Source organism: Excalfactoria chinensis, chromosome 2 (genome assembly GCF_039878825.1).
Source record: "Excalfactoria chinensis isolate bCotChi1 chromosome 2, bCotChi1.hap2, whole genome shotgun sequence".
Lineage (NCBI taxonomy): Eukaryota > Metazoa > Chordata > Aves > Galliformes > Phasianidae > Excalfactoria > Excalfactoria chinensis.
Genome location: NC_092826.1, coordinates 125,445,909 through 125,469,627, shown reverse-complemented (window position 1 = coordinate 125,469,627; position 23,719 = coordinate 125,445,909). Strand labels below are relative to the sequence as shown.

General features: G+C 41.2%; 1 protein-coding gene across 4 annotated transcripts in view; it reads right to left on the bottom strand.

Annotated features, from left to right (window-relative positions):
- KIAA1217 (KIAA1217 ortholog) overlaps nt 1-23,719 on the bottom strand; it is a 337,137-nt gene that overhangs the window by 304,929 nt on the left and 8,489 nt on the right. For all 4 annotated transcript variants that reach the window (XM_072328265.1, XM_072328271.1, XM_072328264.1 and 1 more), the window contains exon 2: nt 16,407-16,504. In XM_072328265.1, the coding sequence (XP_072184366.1) occupies nt 16,407-16,470 (64 nt within the window). In that variant the 5' untranslated portion in view covers nt 16,471-16,504. The remainder of the gene's footprint in view (nt 1-16,406; nt 16,505-23,719) is intronic.

Here is a 23,719-nt window from a genome sequence, read left to right as displayed (position 1 = left end):
AAGAGCATCTCCTAGCCCAGCTGAGCATGTGCTCAGGCAATGAAAGGCATCTGACAAGCCAATTTGATGTAGGGACATCACTACCAAACAAGAACTCAGGTTTTTGTCATGTTGTTCCATCAACTTCACACCTTTGCTTCTTCCAGTGTTCCCCTTTTTGTGACCAGCCATTTTCTACATGTGCCATATGAGAAGAACACTGGCATTCTGAAAAGTGGTATCACAGAGAACTCAGATTTTCTGGAAAGCTTGTCTCTAAAAGGAATTAAATTTGATCCTGAAAACTTGAAACACTGAACAATTTCTGAGGGCATCAGAAGATAAAAAATATATACTGGGTAGAACCATTTATTCAAAGCATTTACAGTTAACAAAACAAAACAAAACAAAACAAAAAAAAACAAATAAAATACCAGGATCCCCTGAAATTTATATAATGCACTTCCAAGTGGAGATCATAAGCTGGGAGGAGCTCCTGTTTGCAGGAGGACGAGAGCAGAGGGGCTGCAAAAGGGCTGGATCGCCCTCCTGGGAGCTCTGTGGTCACCTCCACAGCTATTCGTATCTGCTGCACCTTCAGAGAAAAGCAGAGCTGCCAATTACAGGAATTCTTTCTGAAATGTCAATGAAGGTCCTATAAAACTGAACAGAGCCCACAACTCCTTCTGCAGACCTGTGGCTTGTTTGTTAGATGCTAACAGTCTTCAGTCACTACAGTCAAGACTGAATTTAAACCAGCACCCTGAGAGAGTAATACCATTTCCTCACCACCTATCCCATCAGCCATCTAATGCTTCCCAAAGCACTAAGCATTTTCATGTGCAAATATTGCTATACCTTTGACTGTTGCTATGCAACACCAGGTCTTATATTTCTTAGAAAGATGTGAAGGAAATTGGACTGTTGATCCTTATAGCTTAACTACTATTACACACCACCATATCTGCTATACACAATTTGGATTAATACTCATTGAGGAAACCAGGTTACACTCTTCAACAATTTACTTTTAGAGTCTGGGCTCTGCTCCAATGTATTTCCCCCATTTAATATTTAATTCTTTTTTGAACATGACCTGCCCTGTAATTTTAAGAGAAACCATGTGAGTTCCTCATTCAGCTGTATTATAGTCATTTTACTATAGAACTGTTCTCCAAATAGTATCAGGCATGTCTTAGGAATAATCATGTTTTATGGTTATAAAAGTTAGCATTGCTGGAATGCCAGAGGACTTAAAGCACAGCACACACCAGCCCCTCTTGTACCCATGGGAGGAGGAATCCCACCCCATAAACATCCACCCTCCCCTGGCTCCTCATCTCTGGGCCCTCTGGGCCTTCTGGGACAACAAATCACCATATCAATCAGCATAGCTTTCCAAATGAATGTAGGATTTTTTTATTTTTTTTCCTGAGGCCAATTATTTGCTTCTCTGTAGACACGCAGACATTTTTAGTAATACGTCTGGATAATCAGACTTATGGGCCAGATGGTACATTTTTTAGGAACAAGAGATGTGGGCCGTTTGTTTCACAAACTGGGGCCATCCATTTTGATAAGGATTTAACTCACAGTTAATACAGATTGTTGGCATCTGTTTTTATATGAATTGATTGCACCGAGAACTCAGTTCAAGATCAGCTCTGGGTTAGGAGACCTACAGACCTAATGGTGAACTCCTGTCGCTGTGTATGTCAGCTTGGAATTTGGCTAACCAGAAGTTCTGCGTGCTCCAGCAAAACAGAGCACGCATTGCACGTGCACCCCATCAATACAAGAAAGAGGGAAAGAAAGAGAGAGAGTGGGAAAGAAAGAGGGAGAGAAAGAAAGAGGGAAAGAAAGAGAGATTTTTTTATTCTTTAAAAAAAAAAAATCAAAAAAAAAATCAAGGGAGTGAGAAATACTCTACCATTTTACTTGAACACACAAGCTAATACCAGGGTACGTTATGCCATGTCACACAGCCAAGGTTTTTAAACCATTCACCTCATATTCACCTCATATTATTCCAGTAGAGAAGAAATTGGTCAACAAGAAGTAATTAAAAACTGATAGAGTTTCACTTAAGTTACACATTTCTTTTCTTTAAAAAAAACAGCTTTAGTAGAGCAGATTACTTTTGTCCAAAGAAAACCTGCCTGCACATGAACTAATCAGGATCACTAAAAGTTCCAAGAATTGAACATTTACACTGTATTTACAGCAATTTCCAAAGCAATTTTCAGCAATTTAGTTTTCCCTGTTTCTTATCCACCCCAGAATCAGATTAGGCCTTTCTTTACCTTGTTAGAAACTTTGTAAGTGAAACGATCTTAAGGGGGAAAAAAAATCATTCTGGAATAGATACTTTAATAAAGTTCAGATTGCAGACATATTTTGAGAATATGAGGAAAAATATGACCACATCTCACACTGTTTGGTTTGAGGCTTAGTGTGTCCAGGCCACAGCACTATAAAACCAATACATAACACAGAGGAAAATTTTTTCCTCTGTGCAATGATACACTTCACAAAAGTTCTGTTTTCAATTTAGATTACTTTACCGTACCTGAACTAGATTATTTATAAGCGAGGTTATGAGCAGACATATTCCTGTATACCTCAAATGCTTTCTAGCAGACACTCTAGAAGAGTCACAACTACAAAAATAAAGTTGTTCTTCACCACCACGCACCAAGAGGGGAAAACTAACCATTCCCATTGTGCAGTTTCATCATATACAGCTCTTCATTCACAGAAAAATAAAGGATTCAGGTTCCTAAGTAACAAAACAAGCATGCACAACAACATACGTATGCTGTTCATGGGTTTTAGACTCTGCTTCCAACCCTAAACACTGTAAACAAAAGAAAAAAATATCATGACCCAGAAGAAGATAACTCATAGTTAAAGATGGAAATTAAAAATTATTGTTTCCACTTGATTTTAGAAGCTTCCCACATCTTCATGTTTTTCTGCAATAATGATAAGGGCAAAGGAATACTGGCATCTGAAGGACGAAGGCTGCACCTCCCACAGTCACAGGGTGCAGAGATGAAGCTTGAGATAGCAACAGAAGGCAGCCAGATAAAATCTCAATAGCTTCCAAAAATCGATCAAAATGTTCCAAGATCCTTCATCCAAGATCACAGTCATTCCCAGCAGCCACCTGCAGATGATACCACTCTCCTCCACAAGCACACTCCTTCACCAAGTCTATTTCTGCCTTACACAGCCACCTCTCCCTTCATGGATCCCATATAGCTTTTGTTTCAGGGTTAGGGAAATTAGTAGAACAGCAATAAGATGCGTGACTCTGGAACAGCAGGGGAGACCACAAACACACATGACGATTAAAAAATTGTAATTTATTATTAAAATAGGCCTGCAGCATTTCTCGTTGACTTCATTTGAACAGTGCAAAACGCAACGTAAAACGCAATGTAACCTCCTGCAGACTGAATCTGATCCTGAGTTCCATCAAAAACACTGTCTTATTGATACAGCTATTCCATTTTGGCAGACTTCTGTCAGAATAAAGCAAGCCTAGAAAATCCAGTGCTTCTCTCTTGTGATTCTCACTGGGCTTTGTGGTGTTTTTTGTTGTTGTTTGTTTTAAATGTGAAAGTAGGAGCTTCCCTGTATTTGAAGCTCTAACTTACTGCACTGAGAGCTCCATTCAGAATGTTCTTAAAAGGGAACACAAATACAATCTTTTGGGAAAAAAAAATCAGCAAAAATAGGAGATGGCACTGCAAAACTGTGTCTATTTGAGACTGCACTGAGATAAGAGTTTAAAACCACTCTTAACAACCAAAGTTACATTCCATATGACAATAGGCTACAAAACCTAATCCCAAATTTTTTGTACGAACCTGAGGTTGCAGGACTGGGAACTTCTAGGACAGGAGCTGGGAGCTCCTACCAGTGCCCAGGGCAAGAAAGAGATGAGTCCCATCACCCAAAGCCTCACTTCGTACTATTACCTGTTTTTGGAAGCCACTTCCTCATTACTGCACACTGAAGAGCACTGCAATGAATGTGCTAGAATAAAATTTAGTGAGCTCATGGAATTTTAAGGTGCATAAGACATACTATTTCCTGCATTTGTTAGCTCTACAGTAAAATATTAGCAGGCTGATATTAATAACTTTTGGCACCTGATCAAAGTGCAATAATTTGGAACCCTCAAAAGTCTTTAAAAAATATGTATTGTAACTGCAGCAAATAATCTAATCCAAGATGAAAGGCTGTATACATCTCTGACAAGGCAGATCAGCATGTTACAAAGCAAATGGTGGATGGGAGCTAAGTTTTGCTTCAGGAAGCCTTCTGGCAATCTTTCAGCAACTATACATGGACAAGGATCATTTTATTCCATCTATTTTAACATTCTCTGAATACCACAAAATGCTTCTAATGATCTACAGAACTGGTAATTATTGCGTCCTTCTACTTAGCCTGGCATGGCCCTAAATCATCCTCAAAGCCAAGCCCTCAGTAAGACAGCTTAGTGATTTCATAGAGGTCTGTGCCAGAAAGGACTGTTAAATCATCCAGTTGTATTACCACCATTTCTCAAAACATCTCATTTCACCCACGGTCCCATTTTCAGCTCAATGGCTCATTAAGGGACATCAGGAAACACTGGCTCTGCAGGTCAAGTACCTGTATTATAAAGATGCCACTGTTGCTACAACATGATGGAAGACTGACAAGTTCTGACCAGAGTCCCAGCACACAGCTGAAGATATCAGCAAGTCTACACACTTCAGAGGAATTTCCCTCTGAATCCCAGGCCTTATGATCATGTAAGAAATACCAAATCCCCACAAAAACCAGGGGCTCTGTAAAACATCCAGACTGACTTCCCACAGAGCATCTCCTCTGCTGCTGAACATAACTCCTGCAGCTTCTGAAAACGGCAAAGAAAGATAAAACAACTTTGTTTGTTTAAAGACAGAAACCAAATCAAACATATTTTTCCAACAGCATCTTCACTGAACTAACTCCTGACTTCTGCAGCTGAATCCCCACAGGTAAAAGGCCCTCAGTGGGAAGGATGTGAGCACAGGCACTTCTGTTCCCTCCATTAGCCCATCAGAGGGCAGGTGGGTGCTCAGAGGCACTGAAGCATAGTCACTCACTGCCCATGAAAGAAGGGACACAGCTGTGGAGCTCACAGTACCACACTTAGCACTCCAGGAAAAGGCTTCAGATTGTTAATGCAAAATTAGGCAGCCAAGAATGCTGGGAAGTAGGTTTATTTTAAGAGGGTGTTATTTATATTGAACCTCAGTGGGAAATCACAAGGGAAAATGAATTAGGAAAATGTGTGTCTTTGTATTTATTAGATATATCTATAAAGTATTTTTATGGACATCTAAAGAATTCTTGTACTTTAAAAAGGTAAGAGATAAATCTTGTAAGAAATTTAAGCCAAAGATTATGATTCTTCAGGGACTATCTAACAATTAGTTTCTGACATTCAATACACCCTTTTAAGAAGGGCTGAAAATCAAAAGGGGCCACCTAAAGCAGTGTGTGCAGCTCCACTGCAGGAAGCTAAATGACAATTCATCCAATTATTTTCTTACCCAAGGTAAATATGTTTCTTTCCTTCAGTCTGTTCTCTCACTCATCTCCCACTTGATGTGCTGTGGTGGTGACACCCATCATTTCTACAGAACAAGACCAACGCAGCCTATTTCCACCAGGAGCATACAAAAGAAAAATAAAAACCAAGAAACTTTCCACCATCTAAACACCTTCCTTCATTCCCTGCATTTTGGTGTTTTCCAGTACAGACAGACACCCCACAGACACACTGCCTTTTCCCTTCCCTTCAATAGGCAGACAACATCATTTAGCCCAGAGTGGATACCAGGTCACGCAGCATCTTCTTCCCATCCATCAGCTATTTTTTCCCTTCCCTTGTTTAGGTAAACTCTTGGTCAGAACTCAAGCATGCCAGCATACTTTTCTCTCTTCATATTGTTCCTTCTCTAATGAGCACTGCCTTTTCCAGTTCCCACAGCGTGGTGGGTATGTGGTATTATGACTGTGCATCACTTCATTATTTATTATGTCACAACAAAGAATGGTATCGTGAGGTTTTCTAGCCATCACATTCACAGCTCCCATCTCTGTGCAGCTTCTTCATCCTTCCTTCTGAACTACAATTGACTAAGAGAGCAACTTTGTACTGGAAGGAGAAACATGCATATTAGCACACTTCTAGGATGAGCACCCTAAACTGGTTGGGAAAGGACAAGCAGATACCAGCACGAACTCACATTTTACCCCTGTGCCCTTCATCCACTGGTGCCTCTAGCTCTGCCCTTCTAACAGGGGGACTTCAGCCTCCCAAATTCCTTCATGTGCAACACACCTACATATCTCCCCATTTCTACATTTGGTACCTTATACCCCCATCTGGTGGGCTGGAACGGCTCTAACAGTTATAGAAATGTTTTGATGCAGACAGTGGGAGGAATGAGCAAACAATAAGCACTGCTTGGCAAGGAGAGCAGAGAGTTCATCCCACTCACCCTGGGGGGACACAAAGGGACGCTCCACTGGGAGCTGTCTTTTTGGTTAGGAGGTACTTCAGACTTTATCAGGTCTTTGAAAAAAAATATTTTTTTTTTTTTTAATAATTTTCTGATTTATTTCAAATATTTCTTCATATTTTAACTCAGAACCTTTTCTTGCAGCTTTCAATCAATTTTAGATAAAATTGCTTTGAACTATGCTGGAGTTAGACAAGAGCATTCTGGAGGCTAATAAAAATTCTCCTTTTTTGTCAAAGTACCAAAAAAAAGTCTACATGCCAGCACTCAGAGCAAGAATAGTAAGTATGTAGGAACTAGATCTTAAAAAATAAAAATAATTATATATATATCACCCTGTTATTCCCAACAGAACCTAGCCAATTTGTGGCCATTAGCTCTCTGAGCACAGCACAGCTCATGCAGCCATGCACAGCACTGCCATAGAAACTCCAGGTGTGTTCTGCACTGCAGCTATCGGCGGCCCTGATGAGGAATGCTGGGGCATCGTCAGACACCTCCTAACACACAGCAGTCTGGCTGCCACGCTACCTGCCAGACATTTTCCAGTGAGCTGGTATCAAGAAAGAAGACCCTTAATCACAGCTCTCCAGCAGATAATATTAAAGGAGAGGTCCGGATGACTTCTGGTCCATTAAAATCAACTGGAGGCCATCACCTTTTCCCTCCCTCCACATTCCATGCTGCTCCCCAGGTCTGAGCACCACTACTGCCACGGCAGGAGGCTTTTTTTCCACTCACTAAATCTGCAAACCACCACTGTATTAGGACAAGCAAAAATCAGATGTCCAATCCTCAGGGTCAGTGGTGAAGTGGGGATGACCAGTCTGGGGCAGCAACAGTCTCAGCTGTCTCATTTTAATCTATTGCTGCAAGACTACCACAGTTGTGTCCTTCTATTTCAGTTGTTTTCTGCACACAAGGCTGGGGCTTAGCCAGGACCCAGCTTGCAGAGCATTGGTTTGCTAATCCAGGATCTAATTCTGCAATCTATAATTTAACTGGCACTGAAGATTTACTACAAATTAATGATTTTAAAGAAACGCAACATACTTGAGATGTAAAGTGTCCAATAGGCATCAAATTCTGAAAATATCCACCGTATTATTTACTTAACATCTAATAACCACTCTTAGGTGCACCAAAGAACCCATAACATAGAAAGATCTTAAAGGTACCACGTGTTATAGAGGCATTAAATAAGTGATGCAGTCCCCCAGGGGCTGCGGTCATCAGATGCACTGATTTTACTGATGCCTTTTTGCTGATTTTGAAGATGTTTCAGTATCCTTGGAGAAGAAAATAAAAGAAAAAAACCACAACGACCTCCATGATCTACAACTCATTTTCCTTCAAGTATTTTAGAGACATCTATTACAGCAAATTTGACTTATGAAAGATGCCCATGAATTTCCTTTCCTTCCTACTCCTGTACCACAGCCATAAACCTAATCTTCCGCCTGAACCCCATTTTCCCAATAATATTTTCAATAAATTACTTCACCAACAGCAGCCTGACAAAGACACCCCTGAGGGAGCGGGGTACCAGCACTTAGATAAATGTGTCTGAGCAGGAATACTTCACCAGATGCACACATTGCCTGATTCATTTTCTTCTTGAGCCCATTTATAGATCTCAATAAGTTAGCTTTAACGAACACATTCTCACTGATCACAAGAAACCACAACACTGAAATGCGCACTCCGAGAGCAGTGTGGAAATGAAATGGCTTCTTACAGCACAGCTTAGACTGGAACGCTGTGCTTTTAGAATAATGGGGAGTTTGCAAATGGCAGTGCAAGCACACACTGCATTCACTGTTGTCATAATTCAGCAGGACGTGCAGGTCACTGGTATGGGGCCATGCCAGTGTAATCCTTCCTTTGTCAGTGGGGAAGCCAAAGGAGATGGAGACAGCTCTTCCATACTGGCAGAAGCCAAACTTTCACTATTGCGTTGTCCTCAACACAACCCAACACAAGTTTGTCACAGTGCTTCAGGCAGCAGCTCTCTGATTATGGTGAAGAGCCAACAAATTGCTTTGAGGAGAACAGCACAGCAGCTCTGAACATACAAACATCCCAAGGAGGAGCAGTTTTTAATAAAACTCAATGTTCAAGCAAATAGAATAATGAAACAATAAAACAGACCAGGAGAAAAACTGAATGCATCTTCAATCATGAATGTATAAACTCATGCTGCCCTATGCTTTACACAGAGAGTACATCAATTTTATTCGTTTTATTGGGTTGCTGTGCCAGTAACAGGCACAAACACAGGCACTCTCCAAGACAGCTTTTTACCACAAATGAATAAAAAAGAATTAAGCTTAGTCAGAGTTTGAAGTTTCCTATGTATTGACACAAAAAGAGGCACTCTGGCACAAGGTTCAGTTGGAAGACAAATTTACTTGAAGTTTCAGGATAGGGAAAGCCTGTGTTCAGATGCATGTACGCACTGAAAGAAGTGTTGGCACAGGGACAGGTCTTGTCCCAGCAGTCACAACACAGCTCTGGGAAGAGAATGACCAGTGATGCCAAACTGGCACTTTCAGTGCAGCCCCACAGGCTTCCACGAGGTGAGAAACTGTGGTGCATATTGTGCTATGAACAGAGCAGAGAATGGGTTTGGAACTGGATTCTTCCCCTCTTGCATCCTACTTCCCAAGCTTTCACTCTCTGGGCCATTGCAACACAATGACATGCATTAAAAATCATTATTTTTAGAGTACACCTGTACAATAACCATGTTCATGACCTGGCTTTTCATGATCACTTTCTATCCATTCCTCTGTTTTTTTGTTGCTATGAAAACATGTGTCTTCTTATTTCTAATCCATTTAAAACACCACATACACTAAGACTGTACCTGAAGTACTTAATTTTCCTGATATAAATGAGGATGCATTTGAGCAAACTATACTTTTCAACTGTATTTGAGGCAATTTCCCACTATGTACTGTTGAAAAGGCCGTCAATATACAGGATGGACAAACTCCGGAGAGCATTGTTTGTGACTGAGAGAAGGTTCAGTGTGAGCTGAGCAAACAGTCAGCCACATGTACAGTGCTACTAACAGAGTGCTGGGCAACACAGAATCAAGCCACCTGCAAGAGTTAACTACAGTTTCATCTACATAAAGTCACACATAAGAGTAACAAGCAGAAAAACTTCTGGCAAGTATTTTGCTATCATCTAAGCAATATTAAATGATGGAGAGCTGGTATTATTTATTAATTGGGTTTTTAATTTAAGAGCTTTCCTAGACAGAAGCAGTAAGAGCAAATAATTATGCATATGCAGATCATAAATCATAGAACTTTAGTCAAAAATAGATTTATGTAATGCTAATCCACAATCTCCACCACAGGAATGAACCCATCCTACACAGAGCCACTTGTTGGCAACACTCGTATAAGATGCTCAGCAACACTCACTAGGAGACATCACCCTTCAGAAAAAGCACATGAAACTGTGCTCTAGGAATAAGAAGGAACCGTAGTTACCAATTATCTGCAGTGATCACTATCGCAGTGATAGCATCATCACTTCCCTCACCAGGGCTGCTTCTTTCCCCAAACCAGGAGCAGCCAGAGCCCTCCACTTGGACAAGCAGTTCCCAGCAGAGCTTCTCCTCTTCTCACAGCGCTCATTTCTCACCCTGTCTGCCAGAATCCAGATTTGTTTTAGCTACAGGACCATCTGCTTTTTGAAAGGCATTTTATTTTTTGGCTGACAGATGGATGAGGATCAAATTCTTACTGTAGCCAGCAATGAATTTTTACAATTCATTGTCTCTGCTGCTTACTGCCTTGCTTTAATTACTTGAAAGGAACAACTCTCATGGAGTAAGAACTAGTTTTCTAAATACACACAGGCATTAAACCAAAATAAGCACACGAAATAAATATCTCACACATTAACTAAACAAACAGTTTAGATCTAGGTTTGTAACCTAATTCTGTAATCCTGCGCTGGCTCAAGTTTCTCTTTCATGTCCCAGAATAAAGGGCTGTAGAAGCTCAGGGACTACTTGAAGGAGCTACCTGCAATGTTATCAGCGTCATATCTTTCCCCCTTGAGTCTCACAGCATCATCTGGCTCTTTCAAAGCCTTAGTTCTTGAAGCCTGGTGTTTGCAGAAGTGCTACATGTCTGAAAAGCTCACAGAAATAACAACGGGCTACTAGCCCTTTATACTTAAAAATAAAAACTTTAAAAGCTGGTAGACAGATTTATAGTTTTGCTTGAATTCTTTTGCATTTAAAAATCTTGCTGTTTTTATTTTGTATTTATACTCTTCTTGGAGTGAAAAGCTTGATATAGCAAATAAACTTCCAAAATACCACGAATACATAGTAAAAGCCCACACTACTGTTGTGCTGCCAAGCTGGCCAACCTTGGTACGCAGGCCATAAATCATACAACCACAAGCCACAAGCATCCTTTGGTGTACCTCAGAAGGCAGGGCTGTGTGCATCACAAAGGGCTGTGGGATTTGGGGCCCATTGCCACCTACATCGCCATGTGGCCCTCAGCCTTATTTCTCTTCCAAGAGCATGGCTGGACCACAAAGTAGGAACAAGAACTACAGGCAAACCCAGCCCAGATCAACAACATTTGGAACTTCTGTCCTTTATTCTTCTTTCACTGTAGAGCCTTTGTAGGCTTCAGTTTGGTTTTCAATGAAGCAACTGTTTCAAGAAAAGGAGGAAAAAACGACTGAGAAAAGCAGAAAGTCCAAGGGGTGGGGAAAGCCTGAGAGCAGAAAGAAAAGTGCAATCCAAGAAAAATCTCTCTTTTTTTTTCTTCTCCTTGATTTCCCAGAAAAACCAAAAACAGCTGTTGTAATTCACTGTTCCCCTAGTACTGTTCAGTGTGCCTTGATCTGTTTCCTGATGTTATTCCCATTTTTTCCTCTCAGTTACTGATTTGTGATCTTTCATTCCTTTATTATATAAATAGGAAAGAGTGACAGATAATTGGAGCATTTTTCATCCTGTTAAAAACAATTTCAAGACAAAGTCCCTACAAGCCTCCTCCAACAGAAAATATAACCTCCTACACATCAAAATCAGTGTGGTCCACTTGCTGACTAAGACTTTGAAAACTACCTGGATTTAGTGTTATTAAAAACAAAAGAAACAAACAAAAAAACTCAACCACAGAAAAAGCACATAATATTTCAGAAATATTTGCTAGCGCAATGATTATTGTTCAACATTCACATCCACTTCTTTGTGCTCTGCAGCCATGACTACGTTTTGTGCATTCTTTATAACTCTTGATTAATTCAACAGAGAAAGAGTGGACCAGAAAGAATCTTTGTACTGAGGATATTCCTCCCGTGGTCACACTGGATCTGCAAACTTATCTGTTCTTACATTTTCCCGATATTTTCAGTCCCACCATCAAAATCCCTGCACTGAATCTTTTTCTCTTGAAATTAGACAGTGGTTATTGGAAATTGGTTGGATTTCAGGAAAAAATTCTTCTTAGAAAGAGTGGTAATGCGTTGGCATGGGCTGCCCAGGGAGTCACTGCTCCTGGCAGTGTTCATGAAACATGTCCATGTGGTACTAGGTGGACTAGGTGATCCTAATAGCCTGTTCCAACCTTAATGATTCTATGAATGCTTGTTGACACAACGGTGTACTTTAAAAAGAAACAACTGCAAGTTACCTCTACCAGCTACATTTTATAGCACATTGTGTGGTCATTGTTCCCCCACATGCTCTTTTGTATGTGAGTAGTACTGACAGCCCTGCACACTTGTCCGCGTGCCTCACCAGACACTTAAAAGAAAAAAGTTAATAAATAATGCCTCCCCCACCTGTCAAATGCCAAATAATCTCTATGTTAATCAACAGTAGCACAGTTCGTGGCAGAAACTGGAAGGAAGCTGTAACAAAATTCCCAGTGATCTGTGGAGATTAACTGACACTACCCAGGCTGAGGACAGCAATGGGAAATGCATTAGCAGCTTTCTAGCAAGTCCCTGTGCCCTCCTGATATACAAAAAACAGCAGGAATATTTCAGTCTCAGAAGAAGTTGAAAGGCTGAGAGGTAAAAACACAACCAAACAGAAATTCCACAGAGAAGCTGGTGAGATCAGACACAAAACTGGGAGGGAGCTTTCAGGAAGAACAAAACAAGGCTTTGCTAGGAACAAAACACTCTGCAGACTGCTGGCTGTGCAGAGCTCAATGTGTCCCATTCTTCTGAAAATACTGTTGGACAAAAGAGGAAAAAACACCTCAGTGGAAGAATACATAAATGAGGAGTTGGTCCCAGGATCAAATAATTGACTTTTGATATTACATAAGCGAGACCAGCCTGAGGTGGACAGAGGCCATCTGACATGATGATAGACTGTCACAGAATTCAATGCTATCTATCCCCAGAAAATACCAACTGATCGTCACCTGGCGGGCAGTGAACAGACAACACATCCTTACAGCAACAAGAAATCTATCACGATAGGGGGTTCCTTCCCCATGTCCTGAAATTAAGTAGATGGAATTAAGCTTCAGATAATGGAGAAGTCAGATATGTTTCCCCACTGCTAAAAATATGCATTCTTCAGCAGTTCTCAATGGAAGAATTAGTTGTTCTTCCTTTTAAGTCCACAAAGGAGTAAAATCCATCTTCTCCCATTCTAGATAAACATAAACATCCTGCAAAGAGAAACTGGGTGGTCAAACTCTAGGTAAGCTTTGCAGATAATGACAAGAGATGAAGAAATCAAGAGGCTCCTCAAGACACTGTCTTAACAGGGGACTGGTAATACTCCTGTCTCCCAGACTGGGTCCTGTAAGTCCTCCTAAGTAAAGAGAGTTAAAATGAAGGAAACTGTGAGTTAAAATGAAGGAAACTGTACTGTGTTCAGTTTTGGGCAACTCAGCACAGGAAAGACATGGAGGTACTGGAGCAGGTCCAGAGAAGGGCAACGAGGCTCATGAAGGGCTTGGAGAACCATCCCTATGAAGAGAGGCTAAGGAAGCTGGGGCTGTTTAGTCTGGGGAAAAGGAGGTTGAGGGGAGACCTTATCGCCCTCTTCCAGTACCTGAAAGGTTCTTACAGTGAGAGTGGGGCAGGTCCAAAACAAACCAAAACAAACAAAACAACAACAACAACAAACTAGATTTGAAAATCAAGAGAAAATGTGAAAACAGATTCTGAACATGCAGAATTTACTAACGTATAAATCTATTACAACAAACAAAACCTACATGCTGAATATCTGAAGCAGCAAATGCTAATGAAAATAAATAGCACAAAACAACCACAAGACTGCCTACAACCTCCTCATTTTCACAGGGTTCTCCAAATACATCTCTGGGCAGAGTGTAGGGGAGGGGGAGACACAGTAGTATCATGCTCATGGCAGCCTGAGTTGTTCAGCAGCTCTTACCCCAGACCACCAGCCATTGCAATGGTCTTGTTTTAGCTCCTAAAATTCACTGGGCTGCACTGGAAATGAAGGAATGCTTCAACCCAGCACTGGGAATCCAGGCATGTAGGGAAGAGGCTGGGACCTGCAGCTTCGCTTTACCAACATAAACATTACCATTTTCAGATTAGGTTGCCTGAAATGATGTTTTAGTTTGGTATTATCAAGCTAGTTTTAACCAATTATTAGTAAATACGAGAATCAACCTCCAATGAATGCCAGACATGGCTGGATAGAAATCAACTAAGCCTAAAAAAACTACTGCTGGAAGGTGTTCACACATGAAAGCAGCATGAAAAGCAACTATGAGGCATATTTCTACTGAATTAAACCATCTAGTCTAAACAATAAGTCAACAATCAACTGCTGAGAGAGTTTTAGAAGTTCTCTTAAAAGGATATTTAAAGTAATTTAAATATATACTTGATGCTGGAGGGATGCAAACCATATTTGAAGGGAGAGACTGAGATATCCTCTTTCCAGACACCACCACTTCAAAGCTTTTCTGGCTCCTAGCTTGAGTTAATAGCAAAACCTCAAACAGGAGACCACTTGCAAATGCTAGATCTACTAAAAAAAAAATAGCATTAAAAAATTCAGTACTTCAGATTCAAAGGTGTCTGGCACAGGCTCAGATCCTGGCCCTCAGAACTGCAGCCATGCCAGTGATACGAATTCAAACTCTATCTATAGGCAGCCAGTATAATGAATGCAAAGCATGATGAACAGACACAGCTTCAAACACTTGGGCTACCAGCAGAGGTTTGGCCCCCAAATCCTGGTTACAAGGAAACTTGGCAAATTAGACCTCAAGGTGAGAAGAGCAGGAACTGTCACCACCGCACTGCTTAGAGATCAGTAGAAGTGCAGTCCCCCCAGGGAGGCAGAGTAACCCCTTGTCCTGAACACAGTTCCCTGAGCGGAACGTGACCAGAAGTTAAATGACTGTTGCTGATTAGTTGGGACAAGAAGGGACAACTGGTTGACAGCATGACTTTGGAAGGTCACTTCCTGAGAATAGGTAATTTCAATATCAGCAGCATCTTCCCCCATTAAGTCAGACACCGACAATGGCTGTCAATCACTGCCTAGTTTAGCTGAAGCTTACTAAAGCAAGTACATTAATAGACCAAAACCGCAAATATTTGGCCTCGGGGAATTCAAAGTATGAAAATGCATTCTTGTCAGAGTCTAAATTAAATCCAAAGGGCAACAGTCCATCAGTAATTTGCAATTTTCCTAAACCAGAAATCTGAAGAACCATCCCAACATCAGCCTATGTTATCTGTATAAATCAGTATTTCTTCTCAGTTCAGCCTGGCATATTCAGGCTCCAGGCTATCCAAGAGGATTCAGATGGACTGTTCTTAGCTGTAGAAAAACAAAGACAGTATTTCTTTACTTCAGATATGTATCTTTTTCCTGCCTATACATGCAACTAACACAAGTCATGAGATGCCAGCCAGCGCTTCAGCCGTCCTTCCCTCTGACATGGGGCACAGATAGATTAATTCCTAAAGATTCTCCATAGACCCAAGGGACTTCTTACCAGGGCTACTGGGAGAAGCATCTGGGTCCAAAAGTCCACGGTAACAAAAGCCGATAACCATCCACAAACCAACAACCACTGGCACACAAACGTTGAGGTTGATTCACAAAGACAGGAATTGTACACAGTGTTTGCCGTAGCTCAACAAGACACCCTAATCTGTACACTGATAAAACCACAAAGAATAACCCAGATCCTAATCAGGGACAGAAAACAGCCAGGTGTCTTTCTTACATGGCCATACAGGAGGTTTTATCCACCCACTGCACGTTCAATTTGCAAAAAGGCAATAATTCAGAAGGCATATCACATAGAAAGTAATTACTCCAAGACAGGTAGCATCACCTAAAAAAATTTAGTACCACGTGGCAGACATGATGAGACTCATGATGCATGTAGAAAATCAACTCTGATGATAGCAGAGAAAGCAGTGATTTTCCAGACCCTTACCACTTTTAAGAGAGGGGAGCAAGAGCATGTATTAAATGCACCTCTAGCCACCTTCCGCATCCCAGCACTCCTCTTTTGCACTTGGTAAAGGGTCAACTCACCATCTTAGTGAGCATCTCCACCTCCTGCCAATTCAGTCACAATGTCCTCCCCATTCATCCCCCACACAGCCACCTCTCTGGAGGAATCTTTCTAAAGGACATAAGAAATAAAAGAAAGCACACGTGCATCTCCACCTCGCAGATCTTCTTCCAAAGTACCCTAAGCCAGGAGAGCACAGCAAGAAAGGGCTGATGAAGCAGTCCACATTACCAGGTTTGTCCCATCTACCAGGAAGGTCCATCTGACCACATGATATGTGAAAGGCAGTGCTGCCGGCACTGAGAACAAGTGTCACACTTACCCAGCTCCCTACAGGGCAGGGCCACGCTCCAGCGGGGCGGCCGGGGACCCCTGCCATGAGGCATTCCGGGGCATTGCAGCACTGTGCCTTTGGGAAACCTGCAACAGGAAAAAAGGATTTTAGAGTTGATGTGACAAAACCCCTTTCAAAAGCAGCAGTGACGACATCCTTCCTGGCAGCTGCAGCATTGCCTCAGCTTTAAACACTGCACACAACGTATCATCAAGGTTGACTAACCAAAAAAATTGCTTGTTAAAATGCAATTAAAGCTGGAAGTATGAGTGGTTTAGCAGCTATACACACCAGAAAATACTGCAACAGTCACAAAATCAAATATTTTTAACCCAATAGTGACACCCCACAACAGCTGTCAGCAAACAGATGATCAGACTTTCTCAACAGCAGTTGTCCTTCAGCATTTGGCCTTAGTGCTGAAGAAACAGTGAACTTTGGGCATTCGTATTACCATATTTTATCTTTATTTTACCAACACCCATCTCCAAGCTTCATGATTTTAAATAAGACCTTTACATCAAAAAGTAAGAAGGACAAAAGGAACAATCCCAGCAAAATGAAAATGTATGAGTTGAACCATTAACTATGCAATTAACGCAATTTAGGTTCACAGGGATAACACCTGGAAAAAATAAGCATTATCAAGATTCCAAGTCTACTAAAATCTGACTTAAAACATGCAATTATTTCTTCAACTCACATTTGATAATGGTTAAAGTCACATTTCCTAAACTTAAGGCCAATAGCGCATATTCAAAGTTTGGCAGGTTGATAATTACAACATATTTTCTCCCAAAATTTGATAACAAAAATATATATACTCTTAAGAACACTGCTTAATAGTAGGGAACAACAAATGCTGAGTTGGCCATGTCTGAAAGTCACTGGCTACATTACTGAAAGTCACTGGCTACGTTACTGAAAGTCCAGCTATCCAAAGAGAAAGCAAGAGGCAGAACACCAGAGCCTCCTTGTTTCCACTTCCTTGCAATACGGTGCAGCAATGCATTGCCTGACAAGCACGCCAAAACACACAAGAGCACAGAGAACCCACAGAACCACATCTGTAATATACATGGCTGACACACTTGAAAGTGCACAGGTCAGCAAACCAGGAGGAATGGCAGCCAGAGAGGGTGGCTGGGATTATTGCTTCCAAACTGAGAACACTGCTTATTGAAACTCAAATACAGCCTACATAATCACACTTGACACAATCAGAATCTTTTGCATAGTTATTATTTCATGAAATTAGATTAGTTCTCTACTCTAAGTGACAAACTGATTTAAAAAAATTCTTTATCTGATTGCTGTAGTTTGAAGAATGAAGTGTGTTCTCATACAAAACATAAGAGAATAAATTGCTTGAATGCAAAAGATAGCTCAAATTCAACTACAGAGTTGTGCCCAGCAACTCTGCAATAATTGCATACAGAACATAAACATACTTTGTTGAGAACTCATAATATCTAATCAGCTATAATTGTAAATTTTATTCTCCATTTGTAAGTTACCAAGGGAGCCAACTAAAGAACATGAGATGCAAAATAATACTCTAGCTGGGATATTTTATTAACGTGAAGCTTCTACCCACCCCTTTCCTAATGCCTACAAGGCTATTCTGCTTCTGAATGTATTTTAATTGTTAGCTTCTCTTTGAAGGTATTTCAACTACAATGAGAGAAAGGCTCTAATGAATTCTTATTGATGTGCTATTTTTCCAAACAGTTCTTTCATATTGTTTACAAATATGTATGTTGGGATACAGATTTTCTGCTCATATTCATTTCTGTTTCAGTAGAACATCAATATTCTCACCAAGTGACAAGCTATCTGGAAGTTTCTAACTAAATCAGTACTTCCCAACTCTCCTCTGCAGGGCTCTTCTGGGCAAGCACATTTGCTAACGCACATCGTTCTCCAAACTCATCTCTGTTAGCACTTATTTCTCAAATTCACACCCATTCTGAAGTCTCAAACCAGTGCCAAGAACCACGCTAACACCTGGGTCTGGTGGGTACTGCAGAAGAGAGCAGATGGTGGGCACCTCACACTTGGAGAAGCCAAAAACCACAGGATTTAAAGGACGCTTCCAACATCGCCCCATGTCGTGCTTTTCCTGTGATGGCATTTTGTCAATGTTTAAGGTTTCACCATGACGAGGACACGCCAGTAAGGCCGCATGCAGCACACAGCACAGCCCGGGCCTTGGTCTCCCAGTCCATTAGCCATGGGCAGATATTTCAGTGAGCTATCTGCAAAACCTGTAAGCTGAGCTATCCAAAACTACATATAAGTCAAAGGAGGAATAAAACCAGAAAAGAAGCAAAAGATAACATCCTGGATATAGATAGCTGTTGAAGTTTTGGATTTTTAAAATAAGTTCAAATATGGTTGTTCAAAGCCAGAAGTCAAGTGAACCAATGCCCCACTTACACCAGCTCTGTCACAGGAGCTACATGAATCTCAATAAATATATAAAGGATAACAAGGAGAAAGAGCCAGAGGTTCACTTTATTCCACATCTTGACTCATTGTCTACAGCTGGCAGGAAGGGAAATAATGTTTGCTAAGGAATCAAGCCATAATTAGTAGTTTTGTTGACACAAGTAGTCACCTTGCACGCTAAAAATGCTTTTTTACAACCCTAAAATAGTATGACAAAGTGAAAAAGAAGGAAGCATCACTTCTCTGAAAACAGCAGCTGACAATTTTGTACAACAAGGAAATGCTATTTTATAGTAATGAGTGCCATATCAGCAATACAGTAAAGTTAACATATTGACACTGACAGAGATCATCTCTGCTCTCCATTAATCTGCATTCTTTACAGATGGTTATTCATGAAAATTAAGCGTGAAGCTGAAAGGTTATCTATGGCCATATTAACAAACATCTGCTTGTGATTCTGGTTTCATGTCTGCATGCTATTCTTGGAAATGCAACCATTTTCGAGAAGTACCAGATGTGACCAAGTGTTCTTAATCGTAAAATATTCATTTTAGCAAGATAAAAGTTCACTGAAAGAGCAGGGCCACAAGAGAGAGCACATTCTCTGAACACAAGCATCGCGACTGCTTTTTACTGCTATTGCCACTGAATACTCCAGGGTAAAAACATTTCTGAAGAGGAAAAAAAGCAATTTATTTAGTGCACCACTACAGATAATCACTCTTCATTTTTAAATGTGAAACGCTGAAAGAAATAAACATGAACTTGGTTTCAACCTTAAAGCAGCAACATTGCACATTACGTGGGGTGAGCTATCTATTTGCTGTCCTGCAGTCGGATTTCTATTTATTTAGCCTCATGTGGTGGGAAGCAACCTTCTGCAAGGTGACTCTGGGGACCTTGAGTTACTCCAAGGTGACCCCCACTAGATCCCATGCCACCCACAGCAAGGAAGGAACAGATAACTGGAAGGTGCTGCAGGCAGCAAGCTCTCAAGGGAGGCTATATGAGGAAATTGACGTAGGTTGAACAATTGGTTTAATTCTTATAGAGCATCACTATGGTTAACCTAGTTACTAAAAATGTTTCTGCCCCCTCAAAATATTGTCCTTCGTTTGAATGCTATGTTCTCCAATGGAGTAATGCTGTGAGTCCAAAAGAAAGTTCTAGATAACGGGTCAACATGATTGCATTTTGTAACACAAATCCATATGCATCCATCTAGCTCCATGAATATACATACTGACATGCACGCACACACAGATTCTGTTTACAGGCTTTCACAAACTCCCTTCTTTGCCAAGACAGTACTTTGTGAACTAGAAGATAAGAGAAGAATGTAATAATTAAATATTAGAGTGAAGGATCGTGGGGTCGGTCAGCAGCATTTATTGTTCAGATGTGAAGATCTTCTCACAGAGTGGCATTTTATATAAGGGGTCCTGAATAACAACAAAATCACCACCAAGAACACACATATGCCATCATCATCACAACCACCACCAGCAACAACCAACCACCGTGGCCACAACACAGCAAACCACTTCCAGCAGCTCAGACCGCCTCTGCTTGGTTTGGAAGCTCTGGAGAAACACTTGTGTCACACATTCCTCACAAGCTTTCAATGAACACAATGCCAAGTGAAGATTCAAGGGTATTTATCGAAGGGGCTCAGCTTTCCCATGTGCTGTATCACAACAGAATGCTGCACCCCCAACCTTATCTTCAGTCTGCAGTTCTTCCAGGATTTTTTTATTTATTTTTTAATTAGTTCATAGATTTAATTTAATTTCAGGCTGGCTAAGTGATAACTCTCTTTAGGTTTAAAGTAAAACTAAAAGTGATGATCACAGACGTGTGTTATTAGTTGATGCTGTTCACGCATCCTTTTATGTGAGGAACACCGATCATCACAAACACCAAGTTTTAAAATGACATAAACCATCCCTTTACATACAGAAGAGGGTGTTTGATTTGGAAGACTACAGTTTCTCAAAGTATCAACCTAATTCCCTTCACATTCAGTATATTTTCTGAATACATATTTTAAGGATTTTTTCTATTAGAGGAAAATATTTCTTAAACAAGTGAAATTCTCATACTACAGGGCTCCTTGTGTTGGAGTTAAAAACTACAAAGATGGCAAGTCTCACAACAAGACTGAGTTAAATCTTTATTCTGAATCCCCACCAGCGTTTTTAAAATTAAATTATTCCTTTAGAAAACATACATTGCTGCATTTTCAATCTATAGTATACATTTTCTATTACTGCATATCTGATTGCCCTCTAAGATACTAATCTTTAACTTCACAGAGCATTCAGAAGCTTTTTCCCCTTCAAATATTTGTCAGGTTGTCAGGTTATTTTGAATACACAAGAGTCCTTTGGTAGGGAACAGAGGTTCTTATAACCTCATCAGGGCTCAGGCCATACAGCTTCTTGAGGTGGTCAACAACAACATGGACAGGGAACAGAAGCTTCATTTCAAATATGAAAATTGGGAAACTAAAATATTCTTGTGCTGTTGATTTTTCAGTCTATGAAGAAATTGCAACAGGACAGCAGAAATTCTTATTTTTGAATTCTAAGGATTATATGCCCCCCACGCATCTTGGCCACCACCTCCCAACCTTCTCTTCCCAGCTTTGAGATGGGCTTTCCCTGAAGCAGAAGAGCTTGCACAAAGGGCAAATGATGCAGAAGTGTGCTGGTGCACACAAGAGGCAGGTCCAAGAAGGGGATTCTGCAGGGGGAAGAGCTACAACACATTAAACCACGTAAAATTCAAATAAAGCACTGCTACCAACAATTGGATAAACTATAAAGCTACTGTAAATGTGTGTGGTTTATGTGGTTTAACTGGACATAAGCCAGCAATGTACCCTTGAAGCCCAAAAAGCCAACCATATCCTGGAGTACTGTGTCCAGATGTGGAATCCTCTGTACAGGAGAGACACGGACCTGTTGAAGCATGTCCAGAGGAGGGCTGCAACAATGATCCCAGAGATGGAGCACCTCTCCTATGAAGGGGTTGATAGGACAAGGGGAAATGGTTTCAAACTTAAGAGGAGAGATTTAGATTGGACATAAGGAAGAAACATTTTGTAATATGGGCGGTGAGGCATTGGCACAGGTTGCCCAGAGGTGGTGAAAGACTCATCCTCAGTGACATCAAGGTCAGTCTGGATGGGGCTCTAAGCACCTAAATCTAGTGTAGGTGTCCATGTCCAACTGCCCTGCAATGAACAAGACTTTTAAAGGTCCCTTCCAAGCCAGTTCTATGATTGATTCTACTATTCTATGCCTCTGCTGCTCTTTAGCGTTCTTCAGGATAAAAGAATACCTTTACTGAGCTCTTCTTGCAGAAGAGAGCAAAACAAAAGAAAACCCCACTCATCTGGGGTGTGGGGAACAGTGTGTGAAAACTTCTTTCCATTCTGGATTGTCCAGCACAATCTGCTATGGAAGGGGAAGGATCAATGAGAGCAGTGTTTGAAGTATTGACATCACTCCATATCTTCGCATCTTAATCTTCTGCTTCCTCGGTGCCCTTTACAGATGTTTGTTCAGAAATTTTGAAATGTCAACCACAAAAATAAAGCTGGGAAGAAAAAGTAACATTTCTTCACCCATTAAAAGTTGCCCGCAGTCTCAGTGATGCGCCGCGTGAAAAGAGCCTCTTGTTCTACCCGGCTCACAGTGCCTCGTGTAACCTTTCAGCCCGTCGGATGCATAGAACAGCACTGATCCTAGCGACCCGAGAAACAAGGAGCTGCAGAGAAAGGAGCAAAGCCACAGCGGTTCTGCAGAGCGCAGATCCCGTTCTCTGAGCGTAGCCGCGGGGACAGCCCCGCTCCCAGCGCGGAGCTCCCTCCCGTGGTTGCAGACAGGGAGCAGCAGCGGATCCCCCCGCACCCCACGCGTCCATCCCGGGCTCCAGCGGTGGCAATGGGTGCTGCCCCCAACCTGGGCTGCACATCTCGTGCCCATGTTTCTTTTCCTTCTGTCTCTTCCTCCCGCAAACGCGAGCGCGATTGGCTGTCTCCTAGGCATGGAAATTTAAAGCGATTCATCGCTGCACTGGATGCGAGTGAATGGTCTGATTCATTGTGAATGATATAAAGCATTCAGAGGTCTGGGCTTTATTGAGCAATCCAGAGACCCAGCGCTGTGCCAGAAACCATAAAGAGAATCCCATGAAAGAACTGGTTATGAACATTATGAAATTACAGAAGTACAGCAAGTTATAGGAACTCAGCATCTGCCTGAGCAACTGCTTGGCTGCAACTTTTCTTCTTAAGTATAAACCAGACAGCACCTTGAAATCAGTTCATAATCAGTTCATAACAACAATCTGACCTCACTGTAAATCTGTACCTACGAGTAACCAAGAAAGAGAGTGATTTCTTTTTTATTTTTATTTTTTCCAGACAACCACAGAGGAAATATTTCTTGCATTAAGGGGATACACTTCTCAAATTCAAAGTTACAACATAATTAACACCGCCACTGCATCATTTGGTAACTCTTAGATGTTATACTGGAATCACTTTAGTTGGAAGGTCATCTTGTCTGTCTCCCCTTCATGAACAGAGACACCTACAGTTCAATCAGGTGCTCAGAGCCTCTTCCAGCCTGACCATGAGTGTCTCCAGGGATGGGGTATCCACCACCTCCCTGGACAGCCTGTGCCAGTGCCTCACCACTCTCACTGTAAAAGACTTCTTCCTTATGTCCAATCTAAATATCCCCCCTTTTTGTTTGAAACTTTTCCCTTGTCCTACCACAATAAACGCTGCTAAAAAGTCTGTTCTCTTCTTTCTTACAGCCCCTGTAGGTACTGAA